General features: G+C 35.2%; 1 protein-coding gene across 2 annotated transcripts in view; it reads left to right on the top strand.

Moving 5' to 3' along the window:
• Nucleotides 1-26,144, top strand: part of NRK (Nik related kinase) — a 137,790-nt gene that overhangs the window by 46,783 nt on the left and 64,863 nt on the right. For both annotated transcript variants that reach the window (XM_008570192.1, XM_008570193.1), the window contains exons 3-7: nt 11,343-11,399; nt 12,742-12,813; nt 19,716-19,841; nt 22,960-23,070; nt 24,580-24,670. In XM_008570192.1, the coding sequence (XP_008568414.1) occupies nt 11,343-11,399; nt 12,742-12,813; nt 19,716-19,841; nt 22,960-23,070; nt 24,580-24,670 (457 nt within the window). The remainder of the gene's footprint in view (nt 1-11,342; nt 11,400-12,741; nt 12,814-19,715; nt 19,842-22,959; nt 23,071-24,579; nt 24,671-26,144) is intronic.

The raw sequence follows: 26,144 nt of genomic DNA, 5'->3' as shown, positions 1-26,144 counted from the left end.
CATGTAGAGCATGGAGCATTACCCACAAAGGTCAATTTAAGGCAACAAATTACATGGAGAAGAAGCTTTAAGTGAACTTAGGGGCTAGATTGAGGACTCTCAAACTTTTTGAGGCTGGCAGGGATTGGGAGTTAGTGGTGAATTACCAAATTGATATTGATGGAATGTGTCCTCGACCTTTTTTACATCTATGCTTTAGACTAGACCCTGAGGGCTGTTGTTGGTGTTTCTTGACCTGTCTTCAATCGAAGCCATCTTTTTAAACCTTATCATCTCCTTTCTAAATCTTTTTTCTACTCCCTCTTCCTCTTGTTTTTCATGCTACTCCTTCCTTTTTCATTTTTCCTCCTCCTTGGCCTTTCCCTTAGTTTTAGTGTCCATTCCAGTCAAGTTTAGGTGCTTCTAATGTGTCTTTTAGAACTGCTAATCACTGCTGTGGATTCTGGAGACAATTTAACTTATGACTTTTTTCTTTAAGGTACCAACACCCTCTCTACCTTAGCTTCATACTAAGAGCTGTTGTGTTTGTTGAGAGAGTTGAGAGTCCCATTTTGGTTGGGTAGATCTTAAGGTAGAGCTGCTTCTTTTGGTTGAGATCCTCTCTACACCCATCACCCATCTGTCTCAGTGCTTTTCTTTCGACTAGTTGTGTTGTTTGATAGAATTGGAAACACTGCAGCTTACATCTGTCTGAGCAGATGGAATGCATTTTGTATGAGTGTTAACTCATTTATGAATTGCATAAAGAAAGCAATCTGTGTTAAAAAAAAAAAAACATTATGACATTGCAATGAGGCATTATCTGTTGTGTGCTGATACCTGTTTGCTCATAGAGGGTTTGTTTCTTTGCCCGTGACCATGTCCTCACCCATTGCCCTGTGGGTAAGCCCAAACAAACTTTAAAGTAAAAAAGTATACAGTCTGTGACAGTGGGAGAAAATAGGAACTGAGAAGGAAAAAAAGTGTGGATATAGAAGTGGCTTCTGGGAGCTGAGTTTTCTTTTATTTTTGTAGTATGCAGTCCTTCAGATGGAAGAAAAAAGAATGTCATTGTGCGGAAGCTTCATACATGGAGAACTATACTCATCTCTTGCTTGGTTATAGTTTCCCTGTACGTTGATAAATAAAGCTGCTTAGAAGTGTTCTCAGGGGGGTTGAAATAGTGTGGGCCCTAGTGTCATGGAGTTCCGACATAGTTTCTCAGCATGTGCAGTTACAGACTGTGACTTTAAATTTGAGCTAGTGACCAGCATTGAAAAGTTTTATGCTGTCTCTCATTTGTAACAGCGAACCTCAGTGTCTTTGTACTTTTTTCCCCTGTAGACCTAGCTTGCTACATAGCAGGATATTGAGGTCTTCCCTTAGCTGCCTGCTAGTAGCTATTCATTTATTCCCAGCAAATGTCATATGCATCCTGCAGCCAAGAACATTGAACTTTATTGTCCATTTTGTGCAATTCGCCGTTTGGGTACTGTACTGCAATAGAGAGTGGCTCCATTTGCAAATCATGTTACTACATTTTTTGACCTATTTTTCCCTGCAGGAGTAATAACAAGGGTAATAAAACTCAGTTGAAGCTGCTGTATAAGCACACATAACTGCCTGAAATTACAGGGCAGTTTCTAAGCTACAAAGCCACTGAAACCGCAAAGGCTCTATTCCAGCTCCTTTCACAGTTCTAATAAGCATGACCATGACTGTCCCAGATTCTGGAAGAGGAAAAATATTATTCTGTTGGATTATGCTGGTGGATCCATAGCATTTTAGCTACAAAATCTGTTTCAGTAGAAATTCCTTGACTACTCTAGCCAAGGTTTGGGTAATTTGGGTGGTTGCTAAGAAAAAAAAAAAAGATGAAGAACTTGGAGCTCTCACCATCTTATGTCCCTGTTGTTGATATAATCACAAGGGGTATAAACTACAAGACTTTGGTGAAGTTTCCAAATAGTAGCCAAGGTTTAGGGGAAGCATGGATGAGAATCAGGTAACGTCTCCTAATAAACCAAACTTATGCCAATTTGGCAAGAACCTTGACACTTCTGTTACTTCTGTGAGTTCATGCTCTCTGACCTTGACTAGCATATGTCTTCTCCCTTGAGGCTCTCTGACTTAAGACAGTAGTGAGGAAGTTTGAGTGGCTTCACAGTAGAATGACAGAGATAATTATAGGGTCAAAAAAAAAGGAAATTCACCTTGGGACAAATAACGGGTTTTGAGTTCCTGGAATACTTAGCTGTAATGCAGCATATCACAGCCTTTGTTAGGAAACTCCAGTTTATCATGGAGCACATTAGGATTTGGGCTCCCTCTAACTCTTCTTCCATATTGTTTGGCATAAAAATTATCTTTGTGCCCTCCATGATCACTTCCATATACATTCACACCTCTGCCCATTAATCTTCTCTGTTTAGAGCTCCATGTTGAGATTGACTTGGTTCAGTTCAACACACATTTGTTGAGTCCCTACAATGTGTCAGGCACTATACTATGCTTGACCCTAAAGATATACAGAGAGGAAATTTGACCATAGGGAACTGCCAGTCGACTAGGAGAGATGGATAGGTAAACAGATTAATTGGGCAAAAGGAACTTATGAGGCCTCAGGAATATAAAGTACCAATTGATCATGTAAAGTTTCATTTATGTTTCTGAAACAACTTGAATGCAAATTTACCCTCATGATTTTTGTGAAGATATGACACTTCTTCATAGTGGCCTAAAAGTGACAACTGTGTCATAAGCAGTATTCATAAATTCTAGCAACAATTTCTTTGTTACTATTCTTGAAGAGGAGGTCCCGTTTCCCCTTCCCCCCTTAACTTGAAATGTTTGCCCTGAAAGTTGTATCAGCTTGATTATAGAAACCTTCAATCAGCTTTTTATGTCAGGAATATTCATAACCAATTAAAAAAAATAAACCTTCAATCCTAAGGTATCAAGGTTAAAATAGTATTTATTCAACTCCAGGCTCCATGTGCTCAAAGCCAGAAATATCTGCTCCTGCCTATTCTGAGTTTTCTCCAAAATAAGAAAATCACACCTAAGAAGAATTTTCCAACATTGATATACTCGACTATGTTAAAACGTTTGTGATGATGGGATACTCACCATGATGACAAATATAGAATCAGCGACTCTCTTTAGTGCCCTTTGGCAGCTAAATGACTGTCACTCAATCTAATGTAATGAGCATAGTCTGTGGCTTACCAGTATACTAAGTTTTGTGGGAGTTAAGAATAGTATGAGTCTTAATAATCAAATGGCACCTATCAAACATCTGCGTTTCTATGAGTTCCTTAAAGTGTCTGAAAACAAATCTAAAGTTGAAGTCTGTAAAATTCCTTTGAGTCTTTCCCCAAACAGGATGCATCTCCTCTTTGGCAATTGTTAGAAATCTTCCTGATGATTGGTGTGTTCCCATATACGTCACCAACTCTGTCTCCCCACCACTACTACCAATCTGTGCTAGCTCCTCTCTAATTTCAGTCACACATCCAAATCCTGACTCCAAACCTCAGTCACACCTCCAAACCGCGACTCCTCTGAACCCTTTGGGCTTGTTGAGCTTCTCAGTGGTGATAAAGACTAAGAAGGTAAACAAAATGAAAAGAACCAAACTACCATTACTTCCCATCTCAAGAATTGGTTTTCAAAAGGCCCTGCTTGGAGGCAGGGATATGGACTTGCTAATCTTTGAAAGTTCTCTCCAGCCCCTAACGTCTCTGTTTCTCTACAGAGACATTACGCTGACAGAAACTGCTGTATTAAACATGTGGTCACATCCCTCCACAGCACGGCACCAAGTACTCCCAGATGCTGTTTATGGCTGCACTCTTGGTGGCCTTGAAGGATCACTTGGTTTGTTTTCTAGGAGAAAGCTGGCACCCAAACAAATGACTAGAAAGACAAAACTGTGTTAATGAAGAAAAAGATTACAAAATGGACATGAGTGTATTTATTGAGTGCTTCATGGCCTTCCACCACCACAAAACCAATTGAAAAGAAAAAAAAAATGCCCTAGAAATTACGAGGTTTAGATTTGCCAACAGAAAGGCAAAGAAAATAACTGGAAGGACTTTGCAGGAACTGCTGAAAAATCGTCAATCTTTCCAAAACAATTTCATTGACTGTGCGATTTAAAAAAAGATTTAGCCTAATCAGAATTATAAGGCCATCAAGGACTGTCCTGTATTCTTTCCGGGGGGAAATGTGGTAATTAACTGCTGCAGAATGATGGATTTCCCAAACACAGCTGTCACAATGCTATTTTAAATCATTTGTTATGGTTTAAAATGTGTAATCCCCAAGAAATTGATCATTACTGCAATTCAGTGCTGGTTTTTCAGTGCCTTAACAACCCTGAGCTTTGCATCAGACCATTAACTAACAAAAGATGGTCATAAAATGCTAAACTACTAATGGTTAATTTCTCAATGATGGCTCTGTCTTCTTTTAAACAAGATTTTATTTTTTTAAATTTTACACTTAAAATTCTGGTGTGATAATAAGAGGTGCACTCTTGCATTTGCCTATTCATCTCTCCTCTCTCTGTGGTCACTCCACTTTTTCCTTTTCTTTTCTTCTTTAGTGGCTGTGCATTCCTACTCAGCATTACCTCATAGACTTTGCTCATGATGTGCCACCCCCTGGGCCCTCCCTCTACTTCCAAATCTGTTGAAATGCTATGCCATCTACATGGCACAGTTGACATTCTACCTCTTCCGGGAAGCCTTCCCAGTTACACTATTCATTATTCATTCAACTAGTATTCATTAAAAGGGTCTTATGTACCAGCTGCTGTGCTAGGCACTAGAGATACCAAGAGGAAAGAAATATACAAGTACTTCCAGACTTCAAGAACTGTTATGTTTCATCTGATTTTATTGATGAAGAGACTGAATCCTTGAAATATTGTTGTGCTTGATAATTAGGCTTAATTACCTTAATGTATTTTTCCATCATACTTTTCTGTATTTAAATTTGCCCACGTACCTTGATCAGTATTGTCAATGTGCTCCTGAATTGAGACTACTGGGCCCCACGTAGGCCTATCACCTGTTTCCTGATCTACCAGTACCTTTCTCCCTCATGCTCTCACTGCCATGCATATCTAGGACTATCTCCTAGATCTGCTAATAGAAATCATAGTGAATACCTGGAAGACCCACTTATATCCACCCAAACATGCCCAAAGGCAGAAAACAGACGTATAAAACAAAAGTGGAAATCTTTAAATGCTGTATGCCAAAAAGAAATATGTGCTAAGGACTATAGTGGACTGGTTGGCAGTTAGAAGTCAGTAAGTCTAAATCTTAGGTGACCAGGACACCGATAATTCACAACTTTCCTCTGCAATTATTGGGTAACCTATATTTGATTCTGGATGCCTGGTGTATATGTTGACCTTCCTTTATTACTTTTGAGATATTCCCCCAAATCAGAAGTGATCTGAAAAGTGTTAAATTGATTTTGCAAAAACAAATTTTGAGAGTTTGGTGTTGAATGTATACCAGTGCAAATTCTTTTGTAAAGCAGAAAATTATTTTATGACTGTCTCTTTATTTATTTCTTTTGTTATATATATCAAAATTTCCTGCATTGATTTATGTTTAAGGCAGGCACATATACTTTTTAACAATGTGTTATATGTGACCAATATCTTAAATTCAAGGACATGTAACATTTTCTGTTTGTAGGAGAGATTCCAAATGATAGTATTCATCTTGGAGCCATAGAAAAATATCAGCACAATAATAAACTCTGTTTTTCTTGTGGGAAGCAGACTAAATAATCCTGCTTATTTGATTATCTAAATTAATTAATTAAGAATACAAATCCTTGACAAATTGAAATCAATACATTGGGGGATTCCTGTTCTCTCCTGAATAATTTCAAATGGTCCTACAAAAAGAGTACACATTCATCCTAATTACAGTATTTTGGAGGGCAACCCCAGGAAACAAAATTAGTCATGAGAGAATAAATTTGTCAGGGAAGATTTTTGGGACCCTATTTAAGTCCTTCCCATGGTAGTGTACATTCATTCTCCTCAATCCTTTAAACAGACTGTATTTGAGATCCAAGAATTTATGTTAATATCTAGTTTATGCAGGTCAGAGAGGAGGTGGGGGAGGGGGGCTATCGAGAAATTGGTTAAGGGTCACAAAGATTAATTATGTTTTCTAAACATGAGTATACTAATTACCCTGATTTGATCACCACATATTGTACACATGTATTGATATCCAAATCTGTACCCTACAAATATATATAATCAATTATATTTCAATTTAAAAGAAAAACTGTCAAAAAATATCTAGTCTTTCCTTTTGGTTCCATTCTCTAATTTTTTCAGGTGAATACATCTTAAAAACTGTAATTTTTCCAATAAAATTGTGACTTGGAACAGTTTATCTCTCTACCTCTTCATCCCCACCCCCCTTTGTTAAACTCCTTTCACACTTTGAGAATCCCTTCTCACTCACCATTTCCCTCCTCCCCATTTTACGCACCTGCTCCATTCGTTATGGCTGAGGAAGAACTTCTCCTGATATTCCTCTGCCCCAGTCCTTTCCTTCACATTCTCCTTCCATCAAAATTCACCTGTTCATTGCCGTTGTTGCATTTACCTTACCTGATATTCCAACTCATGCTAAAATGTTAATGACAAATAATAATTAACGTGTCTTTCTCTCAGCTAATACTTGAATAATCAGGGAGTTTCATTACTCTAATAAAATGGAGGACAGGACTTAATGAATGATTTTTATACTTTGTAGCAGGTTGTAGGGTACAGGGAAAATTTTTCGAGTAGTTGACCTTCTGTTGCCCCTAAAATCAAAACATATAAGCTTCATCTATTAATAACTAAACTTGAATAAGTTGAAAGAATTTGATGACCAGACAAAAAATTGCCTGAGATGAAGATAGTAGACTTCTTGATCCCAAATGTCAGTAGGTTTGAGCCTAGAGTTAGCAATGGTTACAAAGCATTGTTACTATATGTTATTTTCTGTTCCTCAAATATGAGAGAGCCTGTGAACTTGTACCAAAGATGTAAGCTGCAGTTTCTTTTTTTACGATGAGAATGAGAACTACGAAATGTTTCTTGTCCTTGCTCTGTGATCCTCCAGAATTATTAATAAAAGGAAGAAATCCTGTCATTTGTGACAACATGGATGAACCTGTAGGACGTCATGTTGAGTAAAATAAGCCAGACACAGAAATACAAATACCAGACGATCTCACTTATATGTGGAATCTAAAAAAGTTGAACTTATAGAAACAGAGAGTAGAATGGTGGTTACTTAGGGTCTGGGGTGAGGGAGGGAAGGATGTGGAGCAGGGGCTTAGGGAGATGTTGGTCAAAAGACAAAATTTCAGTTAGACAGAAGGAATAATTTTAAGAGATCTATTGCCCATCATGATGACTATAGTCAATAACAATATGTTACATACTTAAAAATTGCTAAGATAGTGGATTTTAAGTATTCTCACCCCAAAGGTAATAAGTATGTGAGGTAATGCATCTGTTAATTAGCTTGATTTAGCCATTCCACAATGAGTGTGTGTGTGTGTGTGTGTATATAAAACCATCTTGTTACACTCCATAAATATACAATTTTTGTGTTAGTTACAAACATTTTAAGAGGTGATTTTTCTCACTCAAACTGTTTAAGGGAACATTGCTAATCCAGTGCAGCTAGTGTATCCTATATGGTATTACTGATATTGTTGGTAGGAAAAACAAAAAATCCACATTTATCACTTAAAGCTTCCATTGTGATTTTCCTGCACGAATATTCACTAAGGACAATGGCAATTGATAGTTTATTTAACACTCAATCTAGAATCCGTATTCAAAATACTTTCTTAGCATCCTCTATGTGTGTTTAAAACAAATGGTGTTTTAATTTGTCATAAAATACACATTGTAACAGAAAAAAGGCAGATTCTAAAAACTGGATGTTCAGGTCTTGGTTCAATATCTCACCTAAGGAAACAATCTGTTTATGAAAACATGGCCTTCAGCTAAGGTCACAAAACAGCTTCCATAAAATTGGTAAACCACAAAATGGCACCACTGAACAATTAGATTATCTTAATATGACTTCTGGGTTCTCTAGATAGATGCTCAAGAATAGTCTCATCCCTTTTTAAAACCAACGTCAATCACTTCTAATGAATAGAGTATGAGAGGGAAAAATAGTAACTTTACGATGGAGAGACTTAGCAGATGTTACCCTAACAATGTTAACATCACCATTGATCAGTCATGGTGATATCATGTACCCCTGATATGATGAGATGAAAAGAGCACCTTACCTTTGTGGTATTCCTCCCCCCACGCTCATAACCTCAGTCTAATCATGAGAAAACATCAGCCAAACCCAATTTGAGAGACATTCTACAAAATACTTGACTGCTACTCTCAAAAAGTGTCATAGTCATGAAAAACAGGAAAGACTGAGGATCTGTAAAAGATTGGAGGAGCCTAAAGGAGACATGACAGATAATGGAATGTGGGATCTTGGTTTGGATCCTGGGAAAAGAACATTAGTGGAAAAACTAGGGAAATCAGAATAAAGCCTATAATTTAGTTAAGAGTATTGTACTGATATTAAGTTTTTAGTTTTGATGATTGTGCCATGGTCATGTAAGATGTTACCATTAGAAGAATCTGGGTAATGAATATATAGGAACTTTCTGTGCTACCTTTGAAACTATTCTCTAAGTCTAAGATTATTTAAAAATAAAAGTTTTAAAAAGTTAAGATACAGGGGGAAATCTCTGAAATGTTATCTTAACATCAGTAATTTTCCATTATCTATTATCTGTATATTCTAGACTTCTATGGAGGGTTATAGAATTGTTTGGCATATTCATGTTTCCAAGACCTGGGAGTTTATTCCTCTGTAGGCACAACGAGCATATTTTTCAAACTCCACATTAGGATACATTGTCTGACAAAATAATTTTGTGCAATTTTCAAGTGAGAATCATCACAGATAATGAGGGTAGAACCAAGTTGTGTTTTTTTTGTGTTGTATGGCCATGGGTGGCACTTTTAATGACAGTTATTTCACTAATACATGTCACAATTATGATGGCTGTAGATTCAGACTTTTAAAATTTTATATTTTGTTGGCCACCAGTCAAATCAGATGTGTGGCTAATATCTTTGCTAACATGTCAAATACTTTGTATTGCACAGAATAGTTTGACTCTTATGAGTCTCAGAATCAAGGAAGAAAGCATTTTAACTCCTTTAAGGGATTCTTGAGAACAAATTCCGAACATGTTGTATTTGTGCATACAGATGTGGGAAATATTTCCTTAGGAAGTGTTTGTATGAATAATTAGGAAAACAATACTTTCTAAGTTATAAATAAGGGCTAAACCAAAAATATTAATATTTAATTTCTCCCAGAGATGTAAATAAATTTGGAGGGTCTCCAACTATTCAGTATTTTTTTAAAACTCAGTTAAAGTTCAGGGGTTGTCATAATCATACAAAAAGAACAGTGTAAAACTATTTTTTTAACCACTTAAGAACTTGTTTTAATAGTGTCCTGCAAAAATAATTTCACTCTGCAGACAGGCTGCTCAAATTAAAACAAGTGACAGAAGATAATACAAGCTTATGCTCTTTTGAAAAATTTAAAAACAAAATTCAGGATGAAGAGGTTGCAAAGAAATTTATTGTTCTCTATGAAAAGAGATGATTATTTGTAGAACTTGATGCTATTGCTTCATGGATTGATTCTTACAAACTGCCTCATTTCTATTTCTCATGTAACCTCGATTTTTTATTTTGACTTTGATATTTTTTTCCCAAGATTTTAAGTTAAACAGGTGGGTCTTGATATTTGGTTCCTACTTTTGCCTGATCAGTCAATAATCTGGAACTTTTTCCTTTTCTTTAAAAATTCTAATCTCCCATAGCTAGCATGTTTCACTGTAAACTGCTCTCCCGATACTAAACATTTCCTAGTACCTTGATCACCAGTTTCTGAACTTTATCCCAATCCAAGCCCATTCCCTTGCTTATTTTACATCCTTCTGTCCTTGTGTACTAGTTTCATAGGGCTGTTATAACAAATTACTACAAATTGAATGACTAAAAACAAAAAAAAATTTATTTTCTATCAATTCTGAAGGCTAGAATTCTGAAATCAAGATGTCTGCAGGGCCATTCTTTCTCCGTAGGCTTTTGAGGAGAATCCTTCCTTGCCCCCCCCTAGCTTCTGGTGTTGCCAGCAATCATATAGCTGCATCACTCAAATTTCTTCTTGTCTTCTATGTGGCCATCTTATGTGTCTGTGTCTTTGTGTCCAAATCTCCCTTCCCTTTCTCTTGTAAAGACACCAATCATTAACCAACTGAATCCACTATGGCCTCATCTTAATTTGATTACCTTTGCAAAGATCCTATTTCTAAATAAAGTCACATTCTGAGGTTCCAGGTGAACCTAAATTTGGGGGGGACACCGTTCAACCCAGTATAGCCCAAGAATCAAATCTTTTGCTGCAGAACTATCACGTAAGATATTCTGTTTAAGATTAAGATACTCATGGTAATACCAGACTGAATTTTTTTCTATGACTACAGCTTGAAATATGTTTAAAAGGTACCAGCTACAAAATAAGAGCTCTGATTTCAACCTATACATTTATATATTTTTAATTATGTCTGTAATTTGCATTTTGGATAAGACTAAGTCCTTAGAACTCATCATATTTTCAATAACTTAGTTCCAGAACTTATTTCTTTTATAAATATTATTGATTCATATGATTCAGGACATATTAAACAGTTTAGAGGTTATTGAATTAATTATGAATCATCTTACCAGTGATCATTATGGTGAAATGAAGTGTATGAACAGGGTTCCAATGGAAAGATGTGTATGCATAGTACCACATAATCAGTTGAAGAAAATGTTTAGTAGAATATCTCCTTTTTCTCAATCTTTAATTGAAAATTCTCACTTTTCATCCGGATGCTTTGGTGCCATTTAAACCCGGACTGAAGATGCTAAGTAAGCAATAAATTTAAATGGCCAATTAAGTCTACTATTTAATATAAACATAAAAAGCAAAACTACTCTATAAACTTGCTTGATTTTTTTGAGTGAAATGGTTGGAGTTTGTATAAAATGCTGACAATTCAATATTTCTGTTTTCTATATAATATCTTACGTTTAATCTGTATATAATGGCTTATTTTATAATATGCAATGTGTTTGACTTTATTTAATTTTAGTATTTTTAATTTGTTTGCTTCTTGATAGCTGGATTATCTAGCCAACACTTGATGTTTATCACTATCCTGTGTTTCAGGGACTCCATCAAAAGACTGGTGCATTTACAGCTGTTAAAGTGATGAATGCTCGTAAGGTAATATTATATCCTGTCTGTATTCTGTTCTCTTAATGGACTGTATTCTTGAGATAAACAGCTCAGAAAATATTGTATTTTTAAAAATCATTATTTTATATAATTATTGTTAAGTTAACTGGGATTCATTATATTTATCTTTTAATATTATTTATATACATTAATATATTATACATATTGATTTATTATATTTCCACATAAAAATGCTTCACTCACAGCAGAAGTTCCACATATTTTGGGTATTCTATAACAATGGGGAAAATATCTGTATTCTTTTTTTTTATTTCTAGTTTAGTATCTGTTCCCAGAGATAATAAAGAAGAGATTTCCTCTAATGTTAATATTGTTAAGATTTCCTCTGTGTTAATATTGTTGTATTCCATCATATTATTTTTCTCTTCAAACAATTCTTTTTGAGAATTGATGTCATTAGATTTTCAATGACAGGTAGATGGAAAGAACTCGTCAGAGATATACATTTTCTTATGTATTTTTTTTGACACATGAGTAAGACAGACAGTTTAGTTGGCACTGTTCCTGCTAACATTCATAAAGTTTTGTTACAGTTCATAACGTATTGTCATAGAATTTGCTAAGCAGTGATTTCTGTCCTTTCTTTAGTATGAGTACCTCACTTTCTTAACATTTTAGCACAAACATAACGAAAGTCAAAAAAAGGTTCACTTCACTATACCCTAAGAGAAAATTTATGTTTTAAAAACTATACAGATTCACTGAATTGCTGTCAATGCTATAAACTGTTATTTTCAAATTTGTGCAAGAAGTGAATTGCTGAAACTTTTTAAAGAGTTGTATGCTTTTTGTTTTGCCAGTACATGTCAAATGTTGCAAACCAATGTGAGTTTCAAGAGATTTTGAGGTTTTGTGGATTTATTTTGCCTTATAAACCATGGCTTCCAAATAACCTCGTACTTTTTGAGTGAGACTCTCTGAACTACTTATGTCCTGTTTTAACTTGAGAGACCTTGACTTATATTTAAATTTTAGATACTCTGACTTTTGAAATATTTAAAAATCACATTCAGCCTGTAGATGGTTAGTTCAGTTACTTGGGTTTGTAAGGGGAAAATAGCACTTTACTATCATCAAGTTGTAATTTTCTCATTAATATGGCAGTTAAATCTATTATCATGAATTTGGTGCCAAGTTTCTGTATATAATTAGAATCTAATTTTTAGATTAAAACTATTAGTGAAATTGAGAGAGGAATAATATTATCTCACTCTTCCATTTAGTACTAAGGGAACATAAAGTACTTAAGCATAAATCATTTTCAGAGTGTACCAGTGCATCTACTCACATTTTGTTCTTGGTTTTACAGACCCCTTTACCTGAAATAGGAAGGCGAGTGAGAGTGAATAAATATCAGAAATCTGTCGGGTGGAGATACAGTGTGAGTACTAAAAGTTCTCATTAGCATGAAAATAGTCTTTTCTTTAATTATTAGCTTTAAACTCTTCCCTTTGCATTGTGTCATTATTTCTAGAAGGCTGCCACTAAAATAATAGTGCCTTTTACTGTGTACAAGTAATAACATACTTGTATTTTAACATATTCACATAGATTTGATTATCATGTTCGAACACTAGAGTCTGTCAGAGAGCAAGGCCTAGAAGAAATGGTTCCTTGAACAAGAAAGTGTTGATGACATGTGAGGGATTTAGTAAATCTACAGAACACAGAGTCCTCTAGCTGGGTAGCAAAAAAAGAGGAGGTGACAGGAACAAAAGCAAATTTTGCCTAAAATTGGCCTTGGCAATGTTCTTTCAGTCCAAGGTTCTGGACTGAATGGCTTTTCCCCTGTTATGATTTTAATATACATTGTCATTGTATATGAGCCAAATGAAGACTGCCTTTTTAAATTATTATTATTGTAAGAGCAACAGCAAACTGAAAACCAACAGGCTACTCAGCCTGAAAGTCTTTGGAAAAGTGACATTGTACTGGAACACATGAACGAGTATGAAGATGCTTTCTACCTGCAGCTTTTGACTGCCCTGCATAGCAGTATCTCTGATCCCAGCAATACACTGGCTGTACAACAAGATCAGGCAAAGAGAATTCCCCTTTACCAGTAAATGTTGGAGATCTAGCAAAGTATTATATGGTCCTAACAATAGAATTCCTGCTCTCATCAATAACATTTATTGATATATTTTTTCCTATTTTTCACTTTCACAGTCAACTATATGGGATTTGAATATTTCCAACCTTTTTCGTCTTAATAAATAGGCTCTCAGTTACATTAAAAATAACCCTTTCCATTATCACAATCTCATTTAGAAATTTTCTGATTCTATTAAAAAGCTGTTCTTAAATAGTATCATGATTCATCTATTAGTACTAGATTCCTGTTTTTTTTTTACAATGTGTCTCAGAAGACCAAGCATATCCAAAGGAAACAACTAGAACAGGTAATATCATGCTTTCACAGATGAAGAAGCCATGAAAGAAAGGTAACATGTGAAAAATATAATTATTTGACCAATTCTGATTTCATCAAACATTTGTGTTAGTAAAACTCCTTTGAAGATCTTTCCCAAAACCTCACTGGTATTCTTTCCATAGGGAAAAGGCTTTTGATTCTAGAATTCGGTGAAATCACAAAGGAAGATCTGGCATCTTTGAGCCGCCTCTTCTTGACAAAAAGCAGGGTATTCAGGCCAGTCTGGGATCAGCTGGCCCTTTGCCAGGAAATGCTGTCGTGTCATATTACTGGGAGATGTGTGAGAGTTTTAAATTACCCACTTGGCCTAATGGATATAATGTACTTATGTGTTTTTCACAAGCTCAACTTCCTGTTAATTGAGAGTGGCAAACACGCTAATGCTTTCCAAACATATCTTATCTTCGTTTATTTGTTTTGGGGCAGTTTACATTTATGTGGGAAACCCACTCTTAGAAGTTTTTTTCTGGTTGGAGATTTCGAATTTTCTGATTACATATTTTAGTAAGAAAAATAACTGCTAGCTAATCAGCGAGTTAGCATCTCTAACTCATCTTGAATTCTTTTGCATAAAAAGTGTATGACTGGAACACACATCTCTAGATGTCAGGGATGGAAATAGCAGTAATGTAAAAGTTCAGAATCATGGATTCAGATCCCAAGTCTACCACTAAATAGCCAGAAAGTACTTGGGAAAGTGGGGTATTTACCTCGCTAGGCCTCAGGTTTCTCATAGGCAAAAGTACACCACAAATGCAACTACACTGCTGCTTAGAGCCCAGCTGTTCTCCTAGCCTTGCTTGGAGACACAGACTTTCTACTCACAAAGAAAAGGAGTCTCCTTGACCTCAAACTACCAAACAGGTTAAAGCACTCAGTCATGCCCCTGTTTCTCTTTAACGCGTTCATTGTATTCTTAACCTTATACCATCATTTCATTCCTATTTATTGCACTACTACTTATGAGTTCATATTTCTCTCAGCAGAACCTTAGTATCTTAATAAAAACTGAGAGTATATATGTGCATACAAAATTGCTAGTGCCTGTGGTTTATTTCTATATGGTGCCAGATATTATTACAATTTTAAATGAGGGCTACATCACAGGGGAAACAGAAAGTTTAAGGGTCTTACATGACAAGAATGAAAGCCACAGGATCAATTTTTACCTTTCAAGAAAACAGATTAAGAAAATTTGAATGGAACTTATTAACTGAGCTTCCTTGTGAGGCTGGGATGAGACTATAGCCTGAACTTTCATGTTATTCTCATGCAAAAAAATTGTTTTATTCATTCATGCCTTTATTACACAGTAAAGAGAAAGGAGTAACCTATCATTGGGGCTTCCAACTGGTCAAATAAGGCTCTATCCTCCTCCCCCATAAGACAAATAGGTGGCTAGAGATATATTTTTAGTAGTTGAATGTTTATGGATATAAATACACTGGAAAATCTAGGGAAATGCTAAAGAATGTTCTGCACCTGCCAGCCGTTTTTCTGAGATTTCAAACTTTAATTTTTTCCCAAGATATGTTATAAATACCTGGCATTTGGGGGGATAAAGATAATTTACAAACAAAAATCAAGTCAACTTAGAGACACTATGGAGCCTAGTGCATTGCCTGATACTTATGTCTTAAGTATTTTAAAGCCCAGCCACAATATAGCTAAATATAAATGTAATTGCCCATTTTTTCTTGCCAGATCTTAGAGAATAAGCTAAGAAGGAAGGTGATAACTGAGTAAATATATTCAGTTACCTATGTATTTCAGCTGAGACTTATTTCCCTCTGTCCCCAGGTCATTAAGTCTGGGTAGCTGAGGAAAATGCTGAGGGGAAATAAAGATAATTGGTGACTAACCCCTTAATTGTTTTTCATGTCAAATGGCCCTTTCCTAATGCATTGCCCAAAAGATGTCAAAAGTACCCTTTTTCACTGAACAGGAAACTTTTGTATCTTCAATTCAAAAGTCTTCTTTTCTTTTCATTCTACAAATATATTCCACTTTGGACTTAAGAATACTTTTTTTAAAAGCTTATGTAGGGCCGGCCCGGTGGCGCACTGGATAAGTGCGCCGCTTGGGAAGCGCGGCGGCGCTCCCGCCCAAGGGTTCGGATCCCACATGCAGACCAGTTCCGCTCACTGGCTGAGCAAGGCGCGGGAGCAGCACCGAGGGTTGCGGTCCCGTTGCCGGTCCCTGGTCCGGTACGGGGGCAACACTGAGGGTTGCGATCCGTTGCCAGGACACGGAAAAAGACAAAAAGACAAAAAAAAAAAAAAAGCTTATGTAAATTGAATTTTTTAGATGCAGTAGGAGAGCTTTTTTATTTACAATCAAATAAAATTTGGAGCTAGTAGGAATTCAGAGGAGCCCAGTGGTGAACCCATTCTTCAAGTGAAGAACACTTCCTTAGTCATCTCATATCACCTTTGACATCATTATGCACTATATTGTGTTCATTATTGGTTATGTCATCCATGTATGTGAATCTTATTGCCCTGTATATGAATTCGTTTAAGTTAGGACTATAACACCTAAATGCACAAATATGTTCATTGAGAATTCCCAACATTTTAAGTAACTTTAACGTAAATTAATATTTTAAGATTCTTTTCTCCAGTGCATTACACCTGTATATACAAAAGTGTGATTATTTCCCAATCATTAAGTAGCAAAGAGCTTTGTCCTAGATTGGCTGAAAAATAAGTGTTACAAAAGAATTATCACAACTGCTTGGTTGTCATAATACAAGCAGACATAGCTGAAGCTTAGAAAAGAAGAATTGCTTCCCATTTCTCTCCACTATAACAAATGTGCTGGGAATGAAGGAGATGATGTTTGTAAATTAGGGTAAAATGTGGAGAGAGATGTATTGTTTTGATAGCACTCTGGCTAATTTAAATAACAGGCCAAGTAATGAAGACACTTTGTGATAATACCTTGCATTTATAGAATTTTTCTTCCAAGGATTTCAAAGAACTTTATGTATATTATCCCATTTGGTCCCACTAATGTTGCATGAAGATAAGTAATGGCTGCCATCTTTCATCATTTTCTTGAAAGTAAATTGAACGTGGGGAAGATTAAGTGAGTTTCCTACTCTGGGCTGTCCATGCTAAAAACCTAGGTGTCCAAATGCACATGGTAGGTGCCTTTTCTGACTGACATCACACTGTGTTCTGCTAGAGCTATCTCTTGAAATTATGTATTCTGCCTCAGTAATCTCATCTAATCAGATGGCTTCAATTATCACTCTATAGATAATTATCAAAAGCAATAGCTCTAGACCTGACCTGTCCCATGAGTGCCAGACCCTTATCTTCATTTTATGCAATCTCATGCAGACATAAATGGAATAAGCATTTGTTTATTGATGTATAAAAGTATGCTTTATATATTGATTAAAAGATGAAAGTTGCAGAATAGTGAGAATACTATGAGCTTGTTTAGATTAAAAAATAAATGTCATGTATGCATGTTGATCATATCTTTATACATTTAACTCTGTCACCTCACTAGCTACTGCATTAGCATATAGAAATGTCCGAAAGAATGTATATTAAACTTTTAGCATTGATTGGGGGAAATGTTCAGTGGGAGTAGACCACTTACATATTTTTCTTAAAATACAGACACATACATATATTTATATTTATTTACACATATGTACCACTGTTGTGATTAGAAAAGCAAATGTTTTTAAACATATATTTTAAAAAGATCAGCACAGAACATCCAATGCCTTTAAAATATAATGAATCACAAACAAATCAAAGAAATGTGGTACTGGCTATTCCCATGAAAAGAATGAAGTTGGACCCCTACTTTATACAAAAATTAACTCAAAATGGACCTAAGACCTAAATGTAAGAGCTTAAGCCATAAAATGTTGAGAAGAAAACATAAGGGTAAATCTTCATGACCTTTGATTTGGCAATGGATTTTTAGGTATGACACCAGAAGTACAAACAACAAAACACAACTAGTTCAACTGGACTTCATCAAAATTAAAAACTTTTATGCCTCAAAAGACACTATCAAGGAAGTGAAATAACAAATTCCAGCGATGATATGTAGAAAGAGGAACCCTTCTGCACTGCTGGTGTGACTGGAAATTAGTACAACTGTTATGGAAACAGTATGGAAGTTCCTTAAACAACTACAGATAGAACTTCCATATGATCCAGCAATCCTACTACTGGGGATATATCCAAAAAACTGGAAAACATCAGTTTAAAGGGATACCTGCACTCCCATGTTTATTGCAGCTCTATTTACAATAGTCAGGCAGTGGAACCAACCTAAATGTCCATTGATGAATGACTGGACAAGGAAATTGTGGTATATATACACAATGGAATACTACCCAGCCATAAAAAAGAATGAAATTCTGCCATTTGCAACAACATGGATGAGCCTGGAGAAAATTATTCCAAGTGAAACAACCCAGGTACAAAAAGAGAAATACCACATGTTCTCACTCATAACTGGGAAATGAATCCATAAATAAACAATTGAACAATGAAACGAGAGAGAGAAAGAAAGAACAGTCACAGTAATACATTTAACTTATAGAAAACTAGAGATGGAAAAGGGAGGGGAGGGGGAAGGGAGGGGGGCTAATGAGGAATTGGTCAATGGAAACAAAGAATGATTAGGTGTTATAATGATGAATAAGCTAACTATCCTGATCTAACTATCACACATTGTACACAGTTATTGAAAATCAACATCGTACCCCACATGTATTTATAATAAATTCTCTTAAATAAAAAGGTCAAAATGTTTTGAGTTAGACATTTGTCAACATATACAAATGGCCAATAAGTACATGAAAAGATGCTCAACACCACTAGTTATCAGGGAATTGCAAATCAAAACCAAGATGACATACCACTTCATGTGCACTAGAATGGTTATAATAATAAAACAAAATAATAAGTGTTGGTGAGTGTATGGAGAAATTGCGACCCCCTCATATATTGCTGTTGGAAATGTAAAATGGTGCAGCCACTGTGGAAAACAGTTTGGCATTTCATCAAAGCATTAAACATAGAGTTACCATTTAACTTAAGATTTTCACTCTTAGGTATATATCCAAGAGAAATAAAAACATATGTCCACATAAAAACTTGACGTGAATGCTCCTAGAAACAGTATTGAGAATAGCCAGAAGGTGGAAATAACACAAATGCTTGTCACTTGATAAAATAGTAAGAGTAAAGGAATGAAATTCCGATGCATGCTACAACATGGATGAACCTTGAAAAGAGCTAATCACAAAAACCACATGTTATATGATTTGATTTATATAAGATGTCCAGAATAGCTAAGTATGTAGAGGCAGAAATTAGATTAGTAGCTGCAATCAGAATTGGGGGGTGAAAGCCAAAGGGTATAGGGTTTCATTTAGGAGTGATAAAAAAGTTCTAAAATATATTGCAGTGATGATTGTACAACTTAGTAAATATACTAAAAACCATTGAATTTTACACTTCAATATGGTATGTGAATTATTACTCAATAAAACTGTTACAAAACAAACAAAAAGGAAATGACTCCATTAAGTGAAAGCTTTAATATAGTGGTCAGTGCTGCTGGTCCAGTGATCACATTATGAGAACCACTGAATTAAAAGATCTTCAATTTACCTTTTTGTCTCCCAAATTCCCAGTTAACCAGGGATCACCATTCACTGAAAATTCTATTTGAGATTTTATTATAAATTGCTGTGTGATATAATAGATTGCTATAGGATTCTCCTTTTTTGAACTAGTATAGTTTAAGGACTCATGGTCATTGAATTGCATAGCTTAAGAGTTTTGCTGTCTGTTCTTATTCCATAGGATGAGGAAGAGGATCTCAGGACTGAACTCAATCTTCTGAGGAAGTACTCTTTCCACAAAAACATTGTATCCTTCTATGGTGCATTTTTCAAGCTGAGTCCCCCTGGCCAGAGGCACCAACTTTGGGTATGTTTTTTTATTTACCTTGATCTTATACCATAAGAATAAGTCTTCCCTAATAACTTATGTTTTCACGAGCTGAGATATAACTTTTGCACACTTACCGGAAAACTTAAGAACCCAACTACTCAAGGGTAGTATGGCATTCCTGGAGTTGGGAGTGATAAAATGTGGAAAAGTAACTTAAGTGCCTGGCAAGGGGCTTATTGGAGGATGGGAGAGGACTCAAATAAACACTGGAAATATCTAACATAAATCTTTTCAAATATAGCTGTGCTGCTTTTAACTTCATGTACTTACTACTTTTGCTGGTATGGAAAGTATCTGATGGACTAGCAAATAGTGACTGGATAAGGATCAATTCTAATTAGCACTTGACATGCGCATATGGGTGCATTTTAAGTGTTTGCAAAATATGTGTACTTATGTATAGCCATAACTGATAGAAACTCTATTCTCGATGGTTAGTTGATTTATTCTTTTCTTATACGTTATCCATGGAGTATCACAAATTTCAGTCAAGTAAGATATCAATTTTGGAGGCTAACTGGAACCTGCACTTCCTAAGCCACAGTTACCAAATGTTTGCTGCCCTCCACTGTAGGAGAAATAGTTAAATGACAAGAAATTAAGCTTTAGTCAAGGATGTCTTTATTAAAAACAGAATATTTAGAACATAAGCTTGGACAGCATAAACTTAATCTCTAAACTTGCCACATTTCCATTTCCACTCCAAGTCAATAATAGTATTTTTTTTTCCAAAATAATGACTGTGACTTTTTCAGAATCTTCAAATGTCAATGAAAGACTATGTTACATTCTGTATAATGGACTTTAGGAAGTAGGATATGGACATTATGGGAAGGTTTTTAACAAGGAGTTGAATTGAAACAGTGGTCCTCAAACTTTAGTATGCATCAGAATCTCCTGGAGAACCTGATAAAAGACAGATTGCAGGCCCCACTCACAGAGTTTCTTATTCAATAGGTCTAAGGTATGGGTCTAAGAAATTGTACTTTCTAGTAAATTCACAGTTGATGCTGATGCTGCTGGTCTGACTGAATACCATACTTTGAAAAACACCAAATTTGGAGATCTTCATCTTAACTCTATTTTCTCCCAAATATCCAGCTAACCTATACCTTCTATTCTCTGACAATTCCAGTTCAGATTTTATTAAATATCACTGCACAGCTTTAATGGTTACTCTTTTTTTTTTGGCATTCATCATTAGTTTTTTCATATATTTTTACTTACAGCTGTTTTGAGAGTATGGGAAATTATGAGAAATGTTGAAATCTCTTTATTGGATATATATTATTAGTACTCAGTTAATTCAGTCATTCAGCATATATTCACTGAAACCATTTATATGCCAGGCATTCTTCTAGATGCTGAGGATACAACAGTAAGCTGAATAGACATGTCCTGGTTCATTGGAGCTTACAGTCTGTTTGCAAAAATCAATGTCAATCAAATCATTATATAAATGAATGTATAAGTGGTCAGAAGGGAAATAACATGGTTCTATATGGGTGAATAACAAAGGAACCCAAATTATGCTGGGGAATGAGAAACTCTTCCTTGAGGAAAAAAAAGCTTGAACTGAGATCTAAAGGATAAATAGGCACTTAATGCATAAATTATTTGTGGAGGGAAGAGTTTTATGGGACCATTCACATTTTCCTTCCCATGTAAATTAGAAAAACAAATAGGAAGTAAAAAGCTAAATAACTACCGTTTATTATGAAAATGATCGAGAGTGCCTTACCTTCCTTTTACAGTTGAGCTCTTCTGACTGATGTAATACTAGCAAGATCTTTCAAGTGCCATCTTAGTTGAATGGCTTTAATTCAGGTTTGTCATGATTCAAAACAAACCCCTCTTCTTCCATTACCACAGTACACATGTTGAATCCATTCAGATAGCCAAGACTTAGTTATTCACATGAAAATCAACCTTTTGTGGTTTATCTGTATCGTTGGTTTTATTTGGCTGCCTCTTCTTCTTGGTGAGAGTGTACTCAGGTGAAAGGCTATAATATCAGTGGTGAACAACTATAAATTACTGGAGTAGGTTTCTGAAAGAAAATCATAATATTCCAAAAGGAAATAAGGTAGGCTTTTTGAACATTCATGATTTTGGTTTTATCCTTTTATCTGTGGTAATAAATAACTTGCCTACTGTTAAAAAAAAAAAAAAAAGACATGTTTTGCTCTTTTGATAAAGCATTTTTGACGTGGGCAGTAATACCTAAATCTGCACTTAAAGAGAAGGTTGCTAGGTTGATTATAATAGCTACATTCTCCAAATTGCTCTGTCCTCTAGTTAGCTAATATTATCTGAAAGGAAATTTATTAGTAGAGCACTCAATTCATTGGTGGTAAAAATAAGTTTTTTTGAGAAATAGAGTAGATTAATACAATAGAATCTGAATGAAATATTGTCAAAAATATTAGCCTTAAAATAGGTGTCCTGTAGCAATAACCCCATTTGGAAGAAATTATCCTACAGGAATTCAGTTGACAATTTCCCACTTGGAGTTTTAGTTTGCCAGTATCTTGAGAAAAATCTAGAATTTGAAAATAAAAACAAAACAACAAAAACCAAATGTAGACTTAATATTCAAAGGTAAACTCTTTTGAGACCATCCACATCCTGCTTCTCTACCCCCAATCAAACTGTTCCCCCAACAGTCTTTTCTTTTTTCTTTCTTTTTTTTTTCTTTTTTTTTTCTTTTTTTTACTTCAGTCTTCACTCAGTCTTGTCCTTTGTACACACTTCTTTCTAAGGACAGGTGTTCATTCTGTTTTCCATAAACCGAATGCTCTTCCTTCTAAGCATATCCAAACCCTATTCTTTTAGGTTTAGCATAAATCCCACCTTCTGGATAAATATTCTTGGTGTAGTACCTGACTTCCCTCCCTCCACAAATCTTTAGGTCTTATCCAATTCTTTCTAATTCCATTAGCCTTTAGAGTCTTCCACCACACGATTGAGCCAGTCTTGCACTACCTTAATTTCTAGACATTACATATCAATACAAGTCATATGGACTAAAACTCTCCAGATATTTTCAGAGAATTACTTTCTAATTCTTGATACTTTGATGACTTCCCTGCAGATGGTGATGGAGTTATGTGCAGCAGGCTCAGTCACTGATGTAGTGAGGATGACCAGAAATCAGAGTTTAAAAGAAGATTGGATTGCTTATATCTGCCGAGAAATCCTTCAGGTGAGTCTTCACTTGGTTGTTCTCCTCTTGTCTTGTAAGACCCTGGAAATAATATGTACAATATAACTTATTACTGTTTATATTGGATAGTTTAAGGATTCTAAACATAGCCTCTGGGTCAAGATATCTAATAAGGCCAAAAAGCTTTCAAAAAAACAGGTTTTCAGGTGATGTCCTTAAACTTTAAGGCAGACCACAAGATGGATAACCAGGTTCTTCCAAATCCTTGCCTTTAATGACTTCATCAGATTCAGAATACTGTATTCAGTGGATCACGGAAATGACCACCTGGATTATTTATTATATTATTGTGATTTTTTGAGTTCTTTTTTTAAAAAGCATAGCACTATCATCATAGATTATGATGAAGGTGAATAAGGAGAATTCAGCATTCTACCCAATGGCCCCAAACCATCTGCAGCCATTTTGGAGACAGACATCCTCTTTGAATACTGCCTCACTTATTTGTTTATTTAATTCCAATACCCAGTTGGAGGAGAGCAACAATCTTCTTGATCTGACAAACTCAACGTTTTTTTTTTTTTTTTTTTTTTTTTGTTGTGTGTGCTTAGGGTCACCCAAGAAACATATTAACAGTATTGAACAGCACCACTCATACAATGGTAGAATGTCTTTCCTCCATCTTTGTTGGATTCACTTGTGATAATAGTATAAATGGTTAAGACTGCGAACTCTGGACTGAGTTTAAATTCTGATTCACCGTGTATTAGCTGTGTGACCTTGAGTCACTTACTTAATTTCTCCATGTCTCACTTTCCTCATCTAAAGTATGGGGTGAACCCTTCCTCAAAGGGCTACACTGAGGATTTAATAATTTAATCCATGAAAAGCATTTAGCACAGTGCCTGGCAAATAATAAAGGCTCAGTAAATGTTAGCTATTTTTATTGTTACCTATATTACTAATCCCCCCTTAGTATCTGGAACAATCTCACTGGAGCCTAACGCTGCATATCATGTCATGATTTAGCCAGGTCACATCTTACTTTTAGCGGTAAGTGGGCTGGAGCCAGTGTGGTAAGCCAACACAAATTGCAAATGCTTCAAAATGAATTTCCATATTACCCCGAATTCTGAGCCTACAAGGCTGACTAGAAAATATTTTGGACTAAACGAGGTTGGATGAGGAATAGAGTAAAACAGTGGTTGAGCTATGATATTTAAGATGTCCAGGTCTTTATTCTTATGCTTAGTTGGAAATATGGAGGCTAGAAAGGAAGGTAAAGTAGCCCAATGTATACAAACATTACTTTTTGGTGTTCCTTTAATTTCATGGGTGTCCCGATTTATTTTCCTTTCCTTATAGCCAAAAGTAGTATTTCTGGGAACTGATTGTAGTAATTCCAGCCTAAAGAAAGAATTGTGTCTGAAAAATCAGATCTGGGCCATTTCTCTTACCAAAAGTTTTTCCAAAAATACTAAAGACAGTACCAGAAAAGAGAAAAATATATATATTGATATGGCTTTTCTTTTAAATATATGTATACAGGGCTTAGCTCACCTTCATGCACACCGAGTAATTCACCGGGACATCAAAGGTCAAAATGTGCTACTGACTCATAATGCTGAAGTAAAACTGGGTAAGTATATTCTTACAGTATTTTAGGTGAGGTTTAAAACATATTAATAGAGAAAACTCCTTTAAGATAACTGCTTTCTGTCACGACCCGCCAATATCCTCTACTCATTTGAGCTGGGTCTTCCCTACCTGCAAAACTGGACAAAATTTGAAAATTTGGGAGGGGCAATGGAGCAAAAGAAGGAAGATGCACCTACTGCTTCTTTGAAACCATGTAGATAAAACAACTTTAACAATCTGGAGTTAACTTTTTGTTCATTGCTTTACCCTATATTACAGGTAGAAGTTCTATTTGTTTCAGCAATTGAATTGAGTATTTACCAAGTACAAGTTTCTGTGCCATAGGCAGGGGTTTAAAAAAAGACAATTATTCCACATCACAGAGCCATATTTTCCCAAGTATATCAAAGAAGTTGCAAATTACTTAAGCACAAATTGCTTTTTGTGAATTTTTCCTCAAATGTTTAAAGAAACAATATCAATCAGAAATGATGCTTCTACAATATGCAAATAAAATTCAGAATTTGAAATAAAAAGACCAGAATGTTGCTGGCTTTCTAATGCAGGGTTCAGAGTGGCATAATTTATTTGAAAATAACCACACTTATTTTCTCACAGGCACACAGGGAATAAATATTGATGGTTGGTTTTAAAACAATAACATATAAATAATGTTACTATTATGTAATGGCAGGTAACCCCATTGATATAGAACATTAATTACATGTATTATTTTTTAATTACATCAATTCATTATTAACGTGTCTTTTAACATGACCTTAAGATATTTCCCATGTTCTTGCTAAAAAAGTAGAGCCAAAGTAGAGATTTTGTTCATTCATTGTGATCTTTTTTTTATATTTTAAGAAACTAAATTTTCAAATTGAATATGATTATAAATAAAAAAATAACTCTGATAGAAATTAGTGTATATTGTGTTGGTTTTCATTTTGCTTGTTTTCTTTTTTAATTGACACCAATGAGAAGATTTTTCACTGAACATTTGTGGAAGAAGCATGAGCTAGTAATTGTTTGTGAAAGAAGTGAAAGTAGTTTCAAAATGTGCATTATCTCTTTTGTGTCTGAAAGCTAAAAGCTAGAAACACAATTTTTAAAAACTTAAAAAAATACGTAAGAGACACATGGATTTCACATTTAAATGTGCAGGATAGATAGTTCACCACAAGTCTAAACACTATGTTCACATATAGAGCAATACTCCCTATACTTGGGTCAGGTTGCTGGCCAACCTGACCATATGCAACAGAGAGGAGAAATTGCCAGTAAATTAGAAGCTGCTAAAATATCTGTCACGAAGTCCCTGCACTAAAGCTCATGTACTTCACTCTGGAGGACAGACCTTTAAGTGCTAGATTAGAATTTAATCAGGCTTTACACATAATCCTTATACAATTTTTGTAGATTTCTCAGATTATCACATATTTTTAAGCAAGAAATTATAAGAAGAAAGTTGC

Source organism: Galeopterus variegatus, unplaced genomic scaffold (genome assembly GCF_000696425.1).
Source record: "Galeopterus variegatus unplaced genomic scaffold, G_variegatus-3.0.2 Scaffold579, whole genome shotgun sequence".
Classification (NCBI taxonomy): Eukaryota; Metazoa; Chordata; class Mammalia; order Dermoptera; family Cynocephalidae; genus Galeopterus; species Galeopterus variegatus.
The sequence above is the reverse complement of the archived record's forward strand: the minus strand, read 5'-3'. Positions and strand labels throughout refer to the sequence as shown.